This window comes from Pogonomyrmex barbatus, unplaced genomic scaffold (genome assembly GCF_055798465.1).
Source record: "Pogonomyrmex barbatus isolate J1 unplaced genomic scaffold, ASM5579846v1 scaffold22, whole genome shotgun sequence".
Classification (NCBI taxonomy): Eukaryota; Metazoa; Arthropoda; class Insecta; order Hymenoptera; family Formicidae; genus Pogonomyrmex; species Pogonomyrmex barbatus.
The window spans coordinates 1,914,954-1,930,342 of record NW_028297119.1 but is presented as its reverse complement, the minus strand read 5'-3'; the positions used below and the strand labels follow the sequence as shown (position 1 = coordinate 1,930,342).

At 38.2% G+C, this 15,389-nt stretch overlaps 1 protein-coding gene across 4 annotated transcripts in view; it reads left to right on the top strand.

Annotated features, from left to right (window-relative positions):
- Positions 1-15,389, top strand: part of Rim (Rab3 interacting molecule) — a 68,696-nt gene that overhangs the window by 7,706 nt on the left and 45,601 nt on the right. For all 4 annotated transcript variants that reach the window (XR_016139570.1, XM_089078361.1, XM_089078360.1 and 1 more), the window contains exons 2-5: positions 939-1,143; positions 11,835-12,107; positions 12,401-12,625; positions 13,021-13,255. Coding sequence is in view for 3 of the 4 variants with exons in the window: in XM_089078361.1 (XP_088934487.1) it covers positions 939-1,143; positions 11,835-12,107; positions 12,401-12,625; positions 13,021-13,255 (938 nt within the window). In the remaining variant the exon portion in view is untranslated. The remainder of the gene's footprint in view (positions 1-938; positions 1,144-11,834; positions 12,108-12,400; positions 12,626-13,020; positions 13,256-15,389) is intronic.

Sequence of the window (15,389 nt, the reverse complement as noted above, 5' to 3'; positions counted from 1 at the left end):
CAAAAGTAGCTTACCTAAATTTAACAATTTATTTTTCTTTCTTAAATAATATAACGAAGAGAAAAGAAATTGTTTAATCGAAATCATGCAATATTATTTAATCTGAATCTTTCTAGTAGACAATATTGTCGACGATAAATCAAACAGTAACGATGCACTTTGACTGAGTCGCCGGCTTAATTTTGAGCGTGTGCAGGACACACGGTCCTAAATTGGCTTAATGGATGCGAGTGGAAGTGGAAATAGAGTCATGGTAGCGGCGACAAAGACGACAGGAGTGACGTCGGCGTCGTCACGTCGCATTTTCAGGGAGAGATTGCGACTGCTTGGTCAGAGTCGCTTCCAAGGCGCGATTTACAGAGTAGAAATAAATCAACGAGTGAGCCATTATCTCACGAGATTCGGTAGAATGCTGGAGTCCGCAAAATGGTAGAATTAGGATTGACAAATTTGACTGCCATCCTCGCGAGAGCCCAGTTTCCATATTAGAAATAGCTGATAATTTTCTTAGCTCCACTGGTATAAATTCAGTTTGGACATTGAATATAATGATAGTTTTGTTAATTATTCTATAAGTGCTAAATATATAACTATTTGATTTTTATACGATATTATTTTAGAAATAATTTTGTAAATCTTAGACTGTTAGATAAATATAAATAAATTTAAAAATATATATATATATATATATATACATACAAGAAAGATAAAAATAAGAGTATCCTTTTTTATATATTTTTCTTAATCATACTTTTATTATATATTACTAAAATTATCTGCTAATTAAGTTATTGCCACTCGCGTAAGTCTGGAAAATATGCATAAATGCTGAATGCAGATAAAGCGATTACAAGTGATATAAAATGATTATAAGTAAACATTAGATGTTCAGCTCTCTTAAATTCGTCTTCTTAATACTTCTTCTTACTTGTTCGCAGACGAAAGCAAGATGAGGTGCAGATCCTCGAAGAAACGATACGGATGCGTTCAGAGAAACATAAAAAGGCTGGGATAGAATTGAATGCCACGTGTCACATATGCCTGAAAACCAAGTTTGCCGACGGCGTCGGCCACATCTGCAACTACTGCGACATCCGATGCTGCGCACGTTGCGGCGGAAAGGTCACTTTACGGTCAAGCAAGGTAAGAGGGCTCGGAAAAGGGGTACACGAATAAACAGCTAGAAGAATCACGAGGCTAGATTGATCGAGTTGTTGCGAGTATCTGTCCCGACATGTTACACTTTTCTTTCCGTGTATTACATCGCCGCACCCGACAATATCGTAGAGAAACCTTTCGAAGGCCTCGGCGTAAAAAGATCACACGGAAAATAAAAATAGAAAAATATACATTGGCATGTAATGCACGGTGATCGAGTTGGTGTTAACGCGTTTGATGTAAATAACGATAAAATACTCTCGTTTAGCAATTTCTTAAGATATAATAGAGATAAATTCTTTTAACTAAATAACGAAGAAGAAAAAAAATGTGTAGATTAAAGAGTTTTATTTTGCGATGCAAACAGTAGTCATTCGGAGCAATATATAAAGTGTGGAAAATAAGCTCATCAGGCCCGCACTATTCTTAGAGTGAATTTTTCATGAATGTAGAATATAGGAGTAATAGAAGCATCTTGATTTTATCTTAAATTTTGGCGCAGAAATTTTCTATTTATTTTTTTTTTTTTATTTAGTTAGCAAATAAGTAAGTGAATAACCAACGGAATCAATATGAAATTATCGAAGTTCACATAAATTTTATGGAGCGGACAATTCATTGATCGTATAAATATGATGTGGCAACGTAAATCGATGCTTTGATAAAAAGCACCATTCAAAATCACAGCCGATTAAACGTGATTAAATTAATATATTTACCCTTTGCAATCAGAAAAATTTGAAGTATGCGAATGTGCGGTTCTGTTCCACAAATTAGCTTCATTACCGAAATGTTTTTCGTAAAATTTTTCCCACAAAACCCGCTGGCGCGAATGTGCAGGAGTAGGTTTTTGTTCTTTAAGACAAAAATTTCGCGATTGCCCCCCCCCCCCCCACCGCCCCACCCATTATGCGCGCACATACTCCGCAATGGCAGAAATAATGTAAGCAGATAACGTCCCAGTAAACACTAAGCATTGGTTACGTTACGTCTATGTTATAAGTCAACAATATATGTAAATGCTACACATGGTGTTATATTGCATTTACACTGTTGAGTGAAATTATAACATAAATGTAATGTAACCGATGTTCAGTGTCAATTGGGGCGTGATTTGATGGGAGGAAGAGAAAGGGGCTACTTGGATAGTGTTATCGAAGTGCAGCGAAACGAGAGAGAAATGTTGAGCGGTACGGATCCAAATGTCAGCTTTCTGAAAACAATTAACAGCAACCGTATTGTAAAAGATGATAATAATCTAAGACGTATCGTCTGGAGACGTTTACCGGAATACACCAAAACAATTGGTCTGACGGTGCATTATTATTTCCGTGCCAGTTCACCCATAACCCTTTTATTGTATATTTATTGTATATTTATGATATCGATGGACATAATGCTATCACTAAATAGTCATCGCATTGACATATTGTCTATTTTTCTTTCTCTCTCCTTCTCTCTCTGTCTCTATTTTTGTGATTCTCCAATATACCGGGAGCGTTTTCTATTCGCTTCTATTCGTATGTAATTTCGATCGGATTTTCATCGGCGAAGACAAAGAAGAATTAACATTCCGTGCATTAAACGTTTGGCGCGTATACAGCGGATACCGGCGCAGGATGCGCTTTTAAAACTTTGCTATTATCCGCGCCACCACATTCCGGGATCCGCACAGATTTTCGCAAACAGAAACTAGCACTCGTCGAATTGCACCTATACTGTTCTAACGCGATTATCCACCTGCGCAAATATTATTCTTATCTCGCATCGGGATAGTTACGTTTCCGTCCTCGTGCGGTATCGATTTACCGTATTCGACTCGCAGCCTTTCTGGCATAATCCTCGTGCTAATAATATATAGAAGTAGCGTATGAGAAAGATTTTATTGGTTCTCAATGGTGTAGCCGTAACGTAAAACCGTATATTATTTAGTGTCGTGTCGCGACGCAAAAACGTGCGATGCTGTGGATTTACCGTGTACCGTTTGAGATTTCATGGATACTTACAGGCGTGGATAAAATTGACAGCTATAACGTATATGTAATACATATGCGCAATTAATGCGCAGCTAATGCGCATATCCGTACGTATGTGAACATTAATATAAAAAGATTTACGTTTAAATAAATAGAAATATAATATTAGATTTTTCCGTCATTATTTTTAGCTTAGAACACCGATTTTATCGATTACCATGTCTTCTGGCTTTATTTAATGACCCAGTTTCGTGACAGATAAATTACGGATTTAATACCGAAATAATTATTGAAAGGAAATCCAGAGAGTATTTCTAGGTACGTGCGCGCAAATCACATGCTCGCGCGTCTGTGTGCGATATTTCGCGGCAGGACATCTCTTTACTACGGACATGTAATAGCTTTTATCTTTCGCGAGCGTCGCTGCATCTTTCATCTCTTTCAGCGCGGAGACAGAGAGCTCCATTTTCCGGATTATTAAAAGTAATCCGAGCGCTGATCAATGACGCTCGCGAGCGCGCCCGCGTAAAATTTAACGGCGCTCGGGCATGGAAATGTCGGACGCGCATAAACGTAGGCGAGCACGGGGGTAATAGGGGTGTTTTGTAGTAAACCCCTCACCTCCCCCTCCTCCACAGGTTGCACACGTGCGCGCACGCTACGCACGCATGCCTCCGTCATAGTCGCACGCAAGTACAATGACAAACGTCATCGTGAGCGAGCGTCGTTACATCATCGATCCGCGCGCGCGAAGGGCGCGACGAGGGCGGAGGACGGGGGCAGAAGACAGGAAAGGGGGTTCTTTCTTCGTTCGGCAAATGAACGGCAATTCTCCTTCTCCTCGCGTTGCGTCGCGTCGCGTCGCACAGTCGCGTTTAATTGCGTCCCGTTGTGAAAACAACGAAATTACAGAGCTATCTAAATGTCTCGCTCGAAGCGAATCGATACCAACCGTTCGGTTATACGCAACCAATCGCGATCGCGCGTCCAATTATGTCTATGTGTTTTCGTTGTTGTCATCGTCTGTCATTCTCTTTATCGTTGTCATTGTCGTTGTCGTTGTCGTTGCCCGTCGCTCTCGTCGCCAACGGTTTCTTTCTTTCTTCCTCGTCCCGATCTTTTTTCCATTTTCGCGGCCTGGACGCTGCGTGGGAGCCTATGAATGGGGCGCGTCCCTGCGTGACGTCACTCGCGCTGGTTCACATAGAGGGAGTGGGCGACGGGGGTGGTTGGAGCGCGGGGATGTTAGAGGAGTGGGTGGCTGGATGGATGGTGAGACGTTGGGCGGTGTGCGAGGAAGAGAGGGACGGGGGTACATGACGCAACATATTGATCTAAGTTTGGTAGGGAGGGTGCGTAGTAGAGAAGCACGGAAGAAGAGGAAAAGGTGGAGGAGGAGAAGGAGGAGGAGGAGGAGGAGGAAGAGGAGGAGGAGGAGGAGGAGGAGGGGAGGGGGGAAGAAGAGGAGGAGGAGGAGGAGGAGGAGGAGGAGGAGGAGGAGGAGGAGGAGGAGGAGGAGGAGGAGGAGGAGGAGGAGGAGGAGGAGGAGGAGGAGGAGGAGGAGGAGGAGGGGGGAGGGGGAGGAGGAAGAGGAGGAGGAGGAGGAGGAGGAGGAGGGGGAGGAGGAAGAGGAGGAGGAGGAGGAGGAGAAAAAGGAAAGAGATATATAAGGGGAGTAGAAAGAAGGGCGGAATAAAATATATCCGTCAAACCTATGCTCTTCTGAGATTTCTCGATGCATTGTTTTACTTGAAGGTTGTACGTTGTTCTTTCGAGTTGTGATGGCATCAAGGAGACGGCGGATAGACAGTCTTCATTTGATGTTTGCTACGGCTGCTGATAAACGACAAAGATGGTAGTTGCCAAGCGAGAACGGGAAAAGAAAGCGAAAAAGAATGACAAAAAATAAAAAAAAAAAGAAATGAAGATCTGGGACATTATGGAGAGTCGTTATGTGATTTACAATGGCAAATGCGAGTGGAAGATTGGCGTCGATTGTTAGACAGAAACAATGTTTCTTAAAGAAATAGAGGAGGAGGAGAAAGAAAAAAGAAGCGTGAAGTTCTGGACTCTTTGAAGTAAATTTCTCAAAATGAAATCGAGAAGCGCTGTTATTGCTTACGGGATTTATTTATGGGGTATTAGATCTCGTTCAAGGAAACGTACTGTATGGTACGCTAACAATGTACTCCAAATATATTAAATGTTACATCTCAACCCCTTTTATTCTTTTTATTCTATCTATCTTTTTTGCCAATTTGTCTTCTTTTCATAATTGAATTAATTTATGATGAAAATGATTAATTAAAATTCTGTGAACTTCAAACTCGCGAATTACGGAACTTATTGAATAAGGATCTCGTGATAGAAATCAAAAGCATTTCTGAATGGAGCGTGGTTTGCGATATCTAAATGGTGACTGGGTATATGTTTAAGGTAACATCATAATAAAAATGTCGATAGTTAGAATATACGACATTTACGACCCATTTCGCGACCATTTTGTTTATCTACTCGCTTCGGGTTGCAACTTCTTCGTTGAAAATTGTCGAGTGCACGATCGACTGTAACGTCCGATGATATACCCCGAGAACAAGATGCGACTTACATGTGCTCGCGGCACGAAATCGGTTGTGTCGAGTACTTTATTATCGCGCGAGTATAGGCAGTAACGTAGCGAGGAATCGCCCCGTGGGATCTCGCGTTGTTTAACAGGAACACTCGAGGCAGTTCGGGAAATATATGAAAACGATGCAACGAGAGCATATGTAACGTTAAAATATCCCTCGATTTCTCTGTTTTATCCTTCTTCGGAATCTGTATTATTGATTGCGACCATTCCAAATTTCGATCATTTTCATATCGCAGAATTGTCTAAAATTGTGTATTTTTGCACGATTCTCTTTTTATCTTTTCTGTCATATTATGGCGACGTTCATAAAAATTGCTAAATCGTTCTTTTCTTTTATGTGATGATTATTACTTTTTTTATTTTGAAATTATAGTAAGAAAAATAAAGACTGAGGAACGTGATAATACATTGTACAGGTGTATTATTTTTACACATAAAGTGCAAGATAATAAAATATCAACCTCTATTACAGAATTAGTTTGTTGATAATTAACAGTGTTTTAATATTAAAAAATGATTTGAAAGAAAGTATATTTAAGCAAATATGTACACAAACTTTAATGTTATTTTAATGTTATTACACCGTCAATAAATTTCATTATATTGTTTAAAAATATCGATATACAAAATATATTATTCTACAATTTTGCCATCGTATCGTTCATTGTTCTCGATGCTTTTCTTCGCTCTAAGGGATTGGAATGGACACAATATATATATATATATATATATATATATATATATATATATATATATTACAATAATCAATAAAAATACTCTGTGTTTATTTTTATAGTCTTTGATATCGTCATTAGAATTCTGTTTTCTTTTTTTCTTTCTTTCTTTCTTTTTTTTTCTTTTTTTTCTTTCTTTTTTTGAGAAATTTAGTACATTGATGAAATGTTTTATACTTAGATACTTTTCGATAAAAACTTTTCGATAAATTTACAGAAAATTACGTTAAAATATTAATGACAAATTAATTTGCAGAATTTTAAGAATATATGTATAATATTATTTTATATATATATTTATAAAATGATATTTTTTTTTGAAGAACGAAATATTTCTTGTTGCTTTAATGATTTAGTGACTGCACCTTTTCGCGTTTCACACGTCGGCGATCATAAACGAATTATAGGAGTTACGTGTGTGACGCGCTAATAAATATACGCGACTCTCGTGACATCTTAAACATACATACACATTCCCAAGGGGATATTAACGATCGAAAGTTCACTAAGAACCCAGTACTTTGACTTACGGGCAGCATCTGTCGTTTCTCAACTGACGTTCTTCTTGGAGCAGCGATTGGGGAATACGACTCCGTCGTCCGCTCATTCTATATGTAGGACACCTGAAAAGTTTGCCGGACAAAGTATAAGCCCTTGACGCTAATATGGATCTATACTTCCTATCAGTAAGATGCAAAAGTGCAAAGGTCAAAGTCATTAAAGGGAGCGAGTAGATAAAATTGCGTTTCATAAACTTTCGAAATTCTCGCAATTTTCGCGACGCGGAAAACTCCTGGATTCTGAGTCCTATGAATGAAGCTATAACGACGTAAACTTTCATTCTGAGACATATCTTATCGTCCATTAAATGTTTTCATATCTAGATACATTTATAAGTGATAATGTAAGAATATCGATGACACATAAGTAGATATGTATGTTTGTCAATTTCAATTTGGAGATTAATTTTGCGTTATATTAATTATAACCGACCGGTTCATTGACGACTGCCGGTTGCGTAGATAATAATAATACATCCCTAACCCGCCGAAGATGGCAGTAGTGTCATTTGAAGCTCTTGTTCGTGTGTGCAAATTGATTCCTAAAACGAGAGCACTTAGTAATTGCGTCAGCTTCGCTCAAAGGCTTGGTCATCATTTACAAGAGCCAGACTTGTGCACGTTCCCCACGTACTTCGTCCGTATTATATGCTCGAGCATGATTCTGGGTTGGTCTTTCCAAGTGCCCTCCGATACGATGCCTCGCTAGAGAATGTATAGAGGGAGCTCTACTTGAATCTAAAAGGCGATCTGAGTACGAATGTCATTCTCTGGACGATCGTTGTACGGCGACCAAAACCCTTAACATCGCAGTGTACTTTCCGTTATCTTTTTATACGTTTCCCTCATCCATCAGGTGGTTGTTGATAATAAAGAAGTCGGTTCTTTTGTTTCGCGACGGTCTCATAGAACTATTTCTTTCGAAAAACAATGCTTTCAAGAAAGCGGAAATGCTTTGGGATGAGACTTTAGGTTCAGTTGATTTAATTTCGAGTTCATTCCGAATGATCAAAGAGGAGGATTCGAAAGAACAGTGTTGCGATATTGCATATTGTCTACGCATTGTCTTATTTTAGATTTAGATCATAGTCTAATAACATAATAAGTACTTCTTTTCTTTTCTAAATATTTTTGTTCTTTCCTACGAAAAAAATGCTCATAAAAATACTTTAATCTTAAATAAGTAAATACATAAATTGAATGCGATTCGCGATGTATGATATCAAATTATTGAAATCCATTAAATAATATTATTTCTTCTTCTTTTTCTTTCTCTTTCCTTTCCTTTCTTGATCGATATTAAAAAAATAATTTGGCATAAGCGACGAGATTTATATATACATACATAGTCAAAGTGTATCGATCGCATTTTCCAGTCGACGGAATCACGTTGACTCGTTTGCGAATATTACGTATCATATATCGTTGACGTCGTAATGACTTATCGGATTGACTTGTACGAGTTTGTATGGTATCGATCTTTGTGCTCCAAATATCGGGACGCGGACATTGATGATGTCGCCGGTGTGTCATCGCCGTTACTATTGTTGGCCCCGGCGGTATCCCCGTTTGTGGGACTACGTCGTTGATTTGGCGTCGTGATAAAGTAATCTAAATTAATTTACCTCTGTTTAATCAATGCAAATCGCCGACGCGGGTCGAAATCCGCCAAATTAATGACCGTTTACGCGGCACCGGATCCTTTCGGAATCATCGCGCAGACGGACAGCGAGTTAGCTTGAGAGCTTTTTCCTGTTCTCTTTTTTCCTTTTTTTTTTTTTTTTTTTTTTTTTTTAAGGCTGACATGTATCATACGTATGTACGAAATATTTTGACCAGACGAAGGACGCTGCCGGGCGAAGGACGATCGCGAAAAGAGGTTGAGCTCTTGACATATTGCTATCTAGGCAACTCAACCAAGTACTCTTCCCTCAAGTTCTTCCCGTTTTATCTTTGTTGCTGCTGCTTCTTTCTTCATTCCTTCCCTTTCCCCGTCTTTCTCGCCCTCTTCGCGAGCTCTTTCTCACAGGCGTGCTCTTTCAGTCTGCACTGTGGCATTGTCGGTGTCGCGAGTTTCTCGTCGGGATATTCCTTAAGCATACACGATCGTCGCACGCACGTGCGACGTTTGTCGTATTCGAATTTACCGGAAAATTGTGGTCGCGCTTTCAGGTAATAAAGTGCGCACGTATGCGACTCGTTTTCTTCCGCCGTTTTCTCCGAGCGTACTCTCTAAAGCTTCCGACTTTGCACTCGGAATTCTCTTTCTTGATTTTAAAATGCTAAGCTTACAGCTCCGCCGCGAAACGACGTTGAAACTGATCTTTCCAATACCTTTCAATTCTTAAAGAAACATTTAACGAAATGTGCGAATCAGGAAAGACGTGTCCAAGTGTTCAAATGTCATTTCTCTATGCAGGGCATGGAGTGTAGCACTGTAAACTTTTAACAGTTGCAGCTCTGTGTGTGTGTGTGTGTGTGTGTGTGTGTGTGTGTGTGTGTGTGTGTGTGTGTGTGTGTGTGTGTGTGCGCGCGCGCGCGCGCGCATGCGTGCGTGTACATTTATTTCACTTAATTGCGATGAGGCAATCTCGATATAGCTCAAACAAATTATATATTTTATGAACACATTTTGTTTGGCAATTTTATTAAATGGCTGATTTTATTCAATAGCTGAAAATTGATAGTTATTACAGAGAGTTACGCATACATTTATATGTAATCAATAAAATAATTTAGTAAGATGTATTGATGTTATTAGGATAAGATATTAAAAAAGGGTGACCTACATGTGAAAATTATCATACAATAATGCAACAATGAATTAAGAAAGCATCTTTTTAAAATTTTTGTACAATATTAGACTATTTCAATAAAAATTATATATTGCTATATGTTCTTTCAATAAAAAATTTGAAATGTATAATGATACTAAATTATGCCAATATGCAGCGTTTAGACGAAGCAAATTGACAGGCACTTGCTTTCTTAGTTCTCAACGAATTCGTCATCGAATTAAAATAAAATTGACCATATCTCGATGTAAATTTACAATTGAAATCTGGATTTTTGACAAAAATAATTAAATTTTTTTCTTTTCGTGTGTACCTTTTTCCTTTCAAAGAATAACGAAATCTTCAATTCTATGTTATTTGGGACCGTCGCTGATCCCCATTGTGATTTTCTCACTGTAACACGAGAGTGGACAGCAAAGTGTTATCGATGAGAGTTTGCATAGGCATTGTTTTGTAGTTTGCTACTAAACGCTCCATCCATCACTCTCTATCTTGATGAAATATTCTACTAGTTCCTATTCACAGTGCAAACTACTTGACTCGAGCGGTAGTTTGCTAATTGTGAGCCCTCATTATATCCGATACACAACAGTTGCGTATAAGAATGTACGCGTTTTATAGATAATTTATTGAAATGATTAATCATATGATTAAATATATCACCTAAATTTGAGTCATACTTTTCCATTGTAATCACACAAGATGTATTAAATGTTTTCCCATATTGCAGATTTATATCGTTACATAATAATTTGCTTCGTATTTAAAAAAATTATTAAATAATACAGTATGTGTATTCGATGTACAAAACTAAAAAATGTAAAAATAAAATATCGTAGAAAAAGAATACCACATGTCTCCACGAATCGAATTTATAGATTTGAAAACGTTTATCGTCAAGTTTATCTTACATCATTTTATTTTATTAACAGAATACGAATTAACGGTTAAGATAGATCAGTAAGCATTGGCAAAAAAGAATTTTTCTTCTTATTAATAAAAATATATGAGAGAAACCGCATACAAAAATCGCAACTGTCATCTAATTGTCTACATTTGAATTTATAGATTTGAAAACGTTTATCGTCAAGTTTATCTTACATCATTTTATTTTATTAACAGAATACGAATTAACGGTTAAGATAGATCAGTAAGCATTGGCAAAAAAGAATTTTTCTTCTTATTAATAAAAATATATGAGAGAAACCGCATACAAAAATCGCAACTGTCATCTAATTGTCTACATACATGGTTTGCGAGCACAGATTCCTTTTGTTACGCTTCGCATCTTTACATTCGCATCTGCTCAATTTAATTTAAACGTTATTCAGATCCGCATGGATTTGCATAAGAATATAGCAAGGCAATGACCCGGTCCCGACGATGGAGACTTCGTCGAAGAGGAATTTATGATTTCTTTCTCTGGATGTAAGACGAAATTCAAACACAGAACAGAGCGGATACGATCACTTTAAGTACTTGATTATCGTACTTATTCGATTCTAGATCATTTTTCATATTTTTGACTCCCTTTTAAACGGATCGCTTCGTCGCAAAAGTAATGCATTCGAGTGACATAGCTCATTGTAAAATAAGATACGTCGTACGTCTAGGCTACTTTAGTTTGCGTGTCTTTCGCTTCTGTAATCAATCTCACGCCGCTTTATACATTCCAATTAGCTTGGTAACCGGCTGACTTCCTATAGGTAATTTCCTATTAATATCCTCGTCACTGGCCGCACGCGGTGACCTGGATCGATAAGTTTCAAGATACTTTCGCGCTTTGCAGAGATAAAATTTTGCGCACACATTTGTTATTTTGATAATTTAGGCTTGATAAAGCGACACCGTATATGTCCTTTAAGTGCGATTGTCCCAAAATACGCATACTCTTTGCACAGTGTCGGGTCACAAATAGACGATGCTCGCTCTATTTTTATCACGTGCTCAACATGGGAACGCTTCTTTTTTGATTGCAGGTGATATGGGTGTGTATACTTTGCCGGAAGAAGCAGGAACTTCTTTCGAAGACCGGACAATGGATGACGAAGACGGGCGCCGTGGACAACGCGTTGCTGCGACAAATGCAGGAGGACTTGCAGGTGGGTGGTCGTCAGGGACTCGCGGACCAAACTCGGGATAAAAGACCGAAACTCGAGAGGGCGCACAGCGCGGCTGAGAAAGAGAATTTGCCGTTATTACAGAGAAGCGGAAACTGTCCTCTCAGGAGACAGTACTCCCAGCAAGAGCAGGTAACGTTCTCCTCGCTCGCCCGCCATATTCCTGTCGGAACGCACTCTTTTATTTACGAGGCAGATATACTTTTGCGCACGTAAATACTCGGATGCTCTTACACTCATGAATATGTAACGTCGCACCGTGATAAGTTCGCGATAATTCGCACGTCTGATATCTCTGTGGTTTACTTATTTATGAACGAAGAGAAAGATCGAGGCGTTCCCGTCATAAACGAAGAATTATCAGCCCGCGCCCTCGCGACGTATTATACAGAGCACTCAGTGAGTCTCGTTTTCTGTGGTTCTAGATTTCGGGTCGTCGGATGTCCACGAGCGACAGTGGGGTGGAAATCGTTTCGCCTCACGTGAGAACTTTACCAACACCACACGTGATTGGTACGTACCCCGTGCAACAAACTCCGAGACATCCTGCAGTCTATCCTGACGACGATCCCAATTTATACCGAGGCGAACTCGACGGTCTGATGAGACAACATCCGCAGAACTATCAGAGACAACGATCGACCTATCAAGTAAGAGAACTGACAATTTCAAATTCGATTTTTGTCAAAATTATAGAGACCAATTTGTATTTATGCAATTACATTAAATTTGGCAAACTGATTTTACCATGTAAAATTTGCAAATTTAATTATTGATAAAATAATAAATCAATAAAATACTGTGCTTTTCTTTATATATATTTGATATAAAATTTTAGAATTTTAAACTTTCTTTTATAAATAAAATTGTAATAAGATAATTTAGCTTTGAATCGAATATTTTAATAAATCTTTTTGTTTCTTAGAATTATCACACTTTGTTGTTTAAAAGATCAAATAATTATAATTATTTTTGAGAGTTTCAATTTGATATATATATTATGATGGCAAGTTTTGTAATTCATTGATTACCTTACGTAATGCAGGATCAGACTACAGACCTCGGAATGACTTACGGTCAGACATCAATGGAGACTGGCTCAGTTCGTACTACAGTGCACCCCTCTCAGCAGCATTCGTTGCATCAATCACAAGGTGGACGTGTCGCTCAACCTGCGTCAACGCAGTTGAGCGTCCAGCAACAAAGAAGTTTCAGCAGCAGTGAAGAAGAACGAAGTACACCGGAATGCGCCAGCGACGAGCCGGACGAGTCGGAGAAGGGTAAGTGAATCCTCCAATCTCTAATACCTCCTTACCTCTAATTATACAATTTACCGCTCGATATAAATTAACGAAATACTTTATTTAATCGACATCCGTGATATAAATTTTATTCGGATTTATCGAAGAAGTTTTATTTCAATATAAATATTTTTGAGATTGTTATATTGAAACTATTTTATTTATTACAAGATATAATAGGACTAATTGAAATTAATCAAATAAAAATATGGCATACAGAAAACAGTTCATAATAACACGCGTTTATATAAGATGCATTTTTTGTCGAGCTTCAATTTAACTTTATCATTAGTTATATATGCTATAAATTAAAATTCTTTCAATATCAATAATTGAACTTTATATTTATAATATCTTTTGCAAAATATGTTATTAATAAAAATTAATATGGCCCAATTGCCGCCAAACTTCATCTGAAACGTATGTACGTTGATTAGACGATAATATCAGACGATAATATCAGATTGGAAGGGTCTTGCCCTTTAAGTTAATGCACGAGATGCAAGTATATTCTAATCTTTTCGCATATATCTTTTAATAATAAATATTTGACTTATGATGAACAAACATATTTACGTCACGATATCTGTAGATAAAACGATTATAGGGAAAGTGTAATCGATCAATCCAATGCTTGATTGTTGATGTAGTATAATATGCGTATACATATAATATATAATAGTATCGACTAAAATATTTTTTTATATAGAATGTTATTAAATCAGACTAATATTTACACGGAGATGGGATCTAAATGTATACAGTTCTTCGCCCCGGCAGTTTATTTAAACTTTATTTATAAAATTGCTTCACAATCGCAGCTAAAAAATTAAGATAATATATATGTTATGTGAATAAATTTTATATACAATATCTATTTCAAATGTAATAAAAACGTAATATTGAGTCATATTGTTTCAACAAGAAAAAAAACAGATCAGTTGTACAGTAACTGATTATCAAACTAATTCGTAAAATTCATTCACGTGTTCTCAGTGATATTTTCCATCGCGTTTATTTTCGTGGAGGATGTTTCGTTTCCAAAAATCGAAGGAAGGTGAGGGAACCATGTGTACGATGTATGTACGCGATTTACAGTTGATTAGACGCGAGATCGGCGAACTGTGAACCGACTCATCCAGGCACCTGTAGGGTGGAGCTCTCTCTATCTCTCTCTTTCTTTCGCGGAGTACAGAAATAAACTGTATTCTGCCTTGCATCAATTCTGCCGTGCATCACTTTTTTCCATGTGATGAAGGTCGGATACGCCGAGTTTCTGTGTCGATCGCACAACAGAATCTCTCGTGCGAATTTCATGCTGACATACATCTTGGGTCGCAAGTGCGATAACGTGAATCAATGACTGAGCGTAAATCAAATCTTGTGTGCGAAACGCGCAATAAAAATTTTTCTCGAAGAAGACCGGTCGATATGTATATGTGTATATATCATTGTATTATTGACGTGTTGTTTCTAAACACGTTATTGCGATAAATATCATCACATGCCTCGGTAGTCGAAAGGATAAGATGCCTGCCCGGTAAGCAGGAGATCCAGGTTTGATTCCTGGCTGAGGTGGTATTTTTTCGCAAAATAATTACGAGTTTTCACGACTGGTTCGTGGTCGGGCCCCGCCGTGACGCACATCCTCCCTTCTTACATCTGATCAAAATGCACGTAGTCACATGTCGTGTTATCCTTGTGCGATGCAATTGATACGCGTACCTTGCGGCGCAGGATAGCACGATAGCAGTCACGATGGGATCGCGACGAATAATACAATCGTGCTTAATAATTTCCCTGCGAATATATCGTACATGATAACGCATTATGTAAAATGACATGTTATATAACTTGCGCATATATCAATTTTATAATGACTAGCGCGCTCGGTGCTCTTCCGGTTTTTCCAGTGATCCTTCCGCGGAATATCGACTGGACTCGATTAGGTATATATGTACTTCCCTCCGATTAAGGAGGAACTTTATGAGCGAGGGAGGCATTCGTTTTTTTTAAATCCACGATCGGTACCTCATGATCATGTATCGTGTCCCACGTCGCGCCAGTGTATCCCGCGGGAATTCTCAGGTTCTACCCTCCCGGTTTCGCCGTT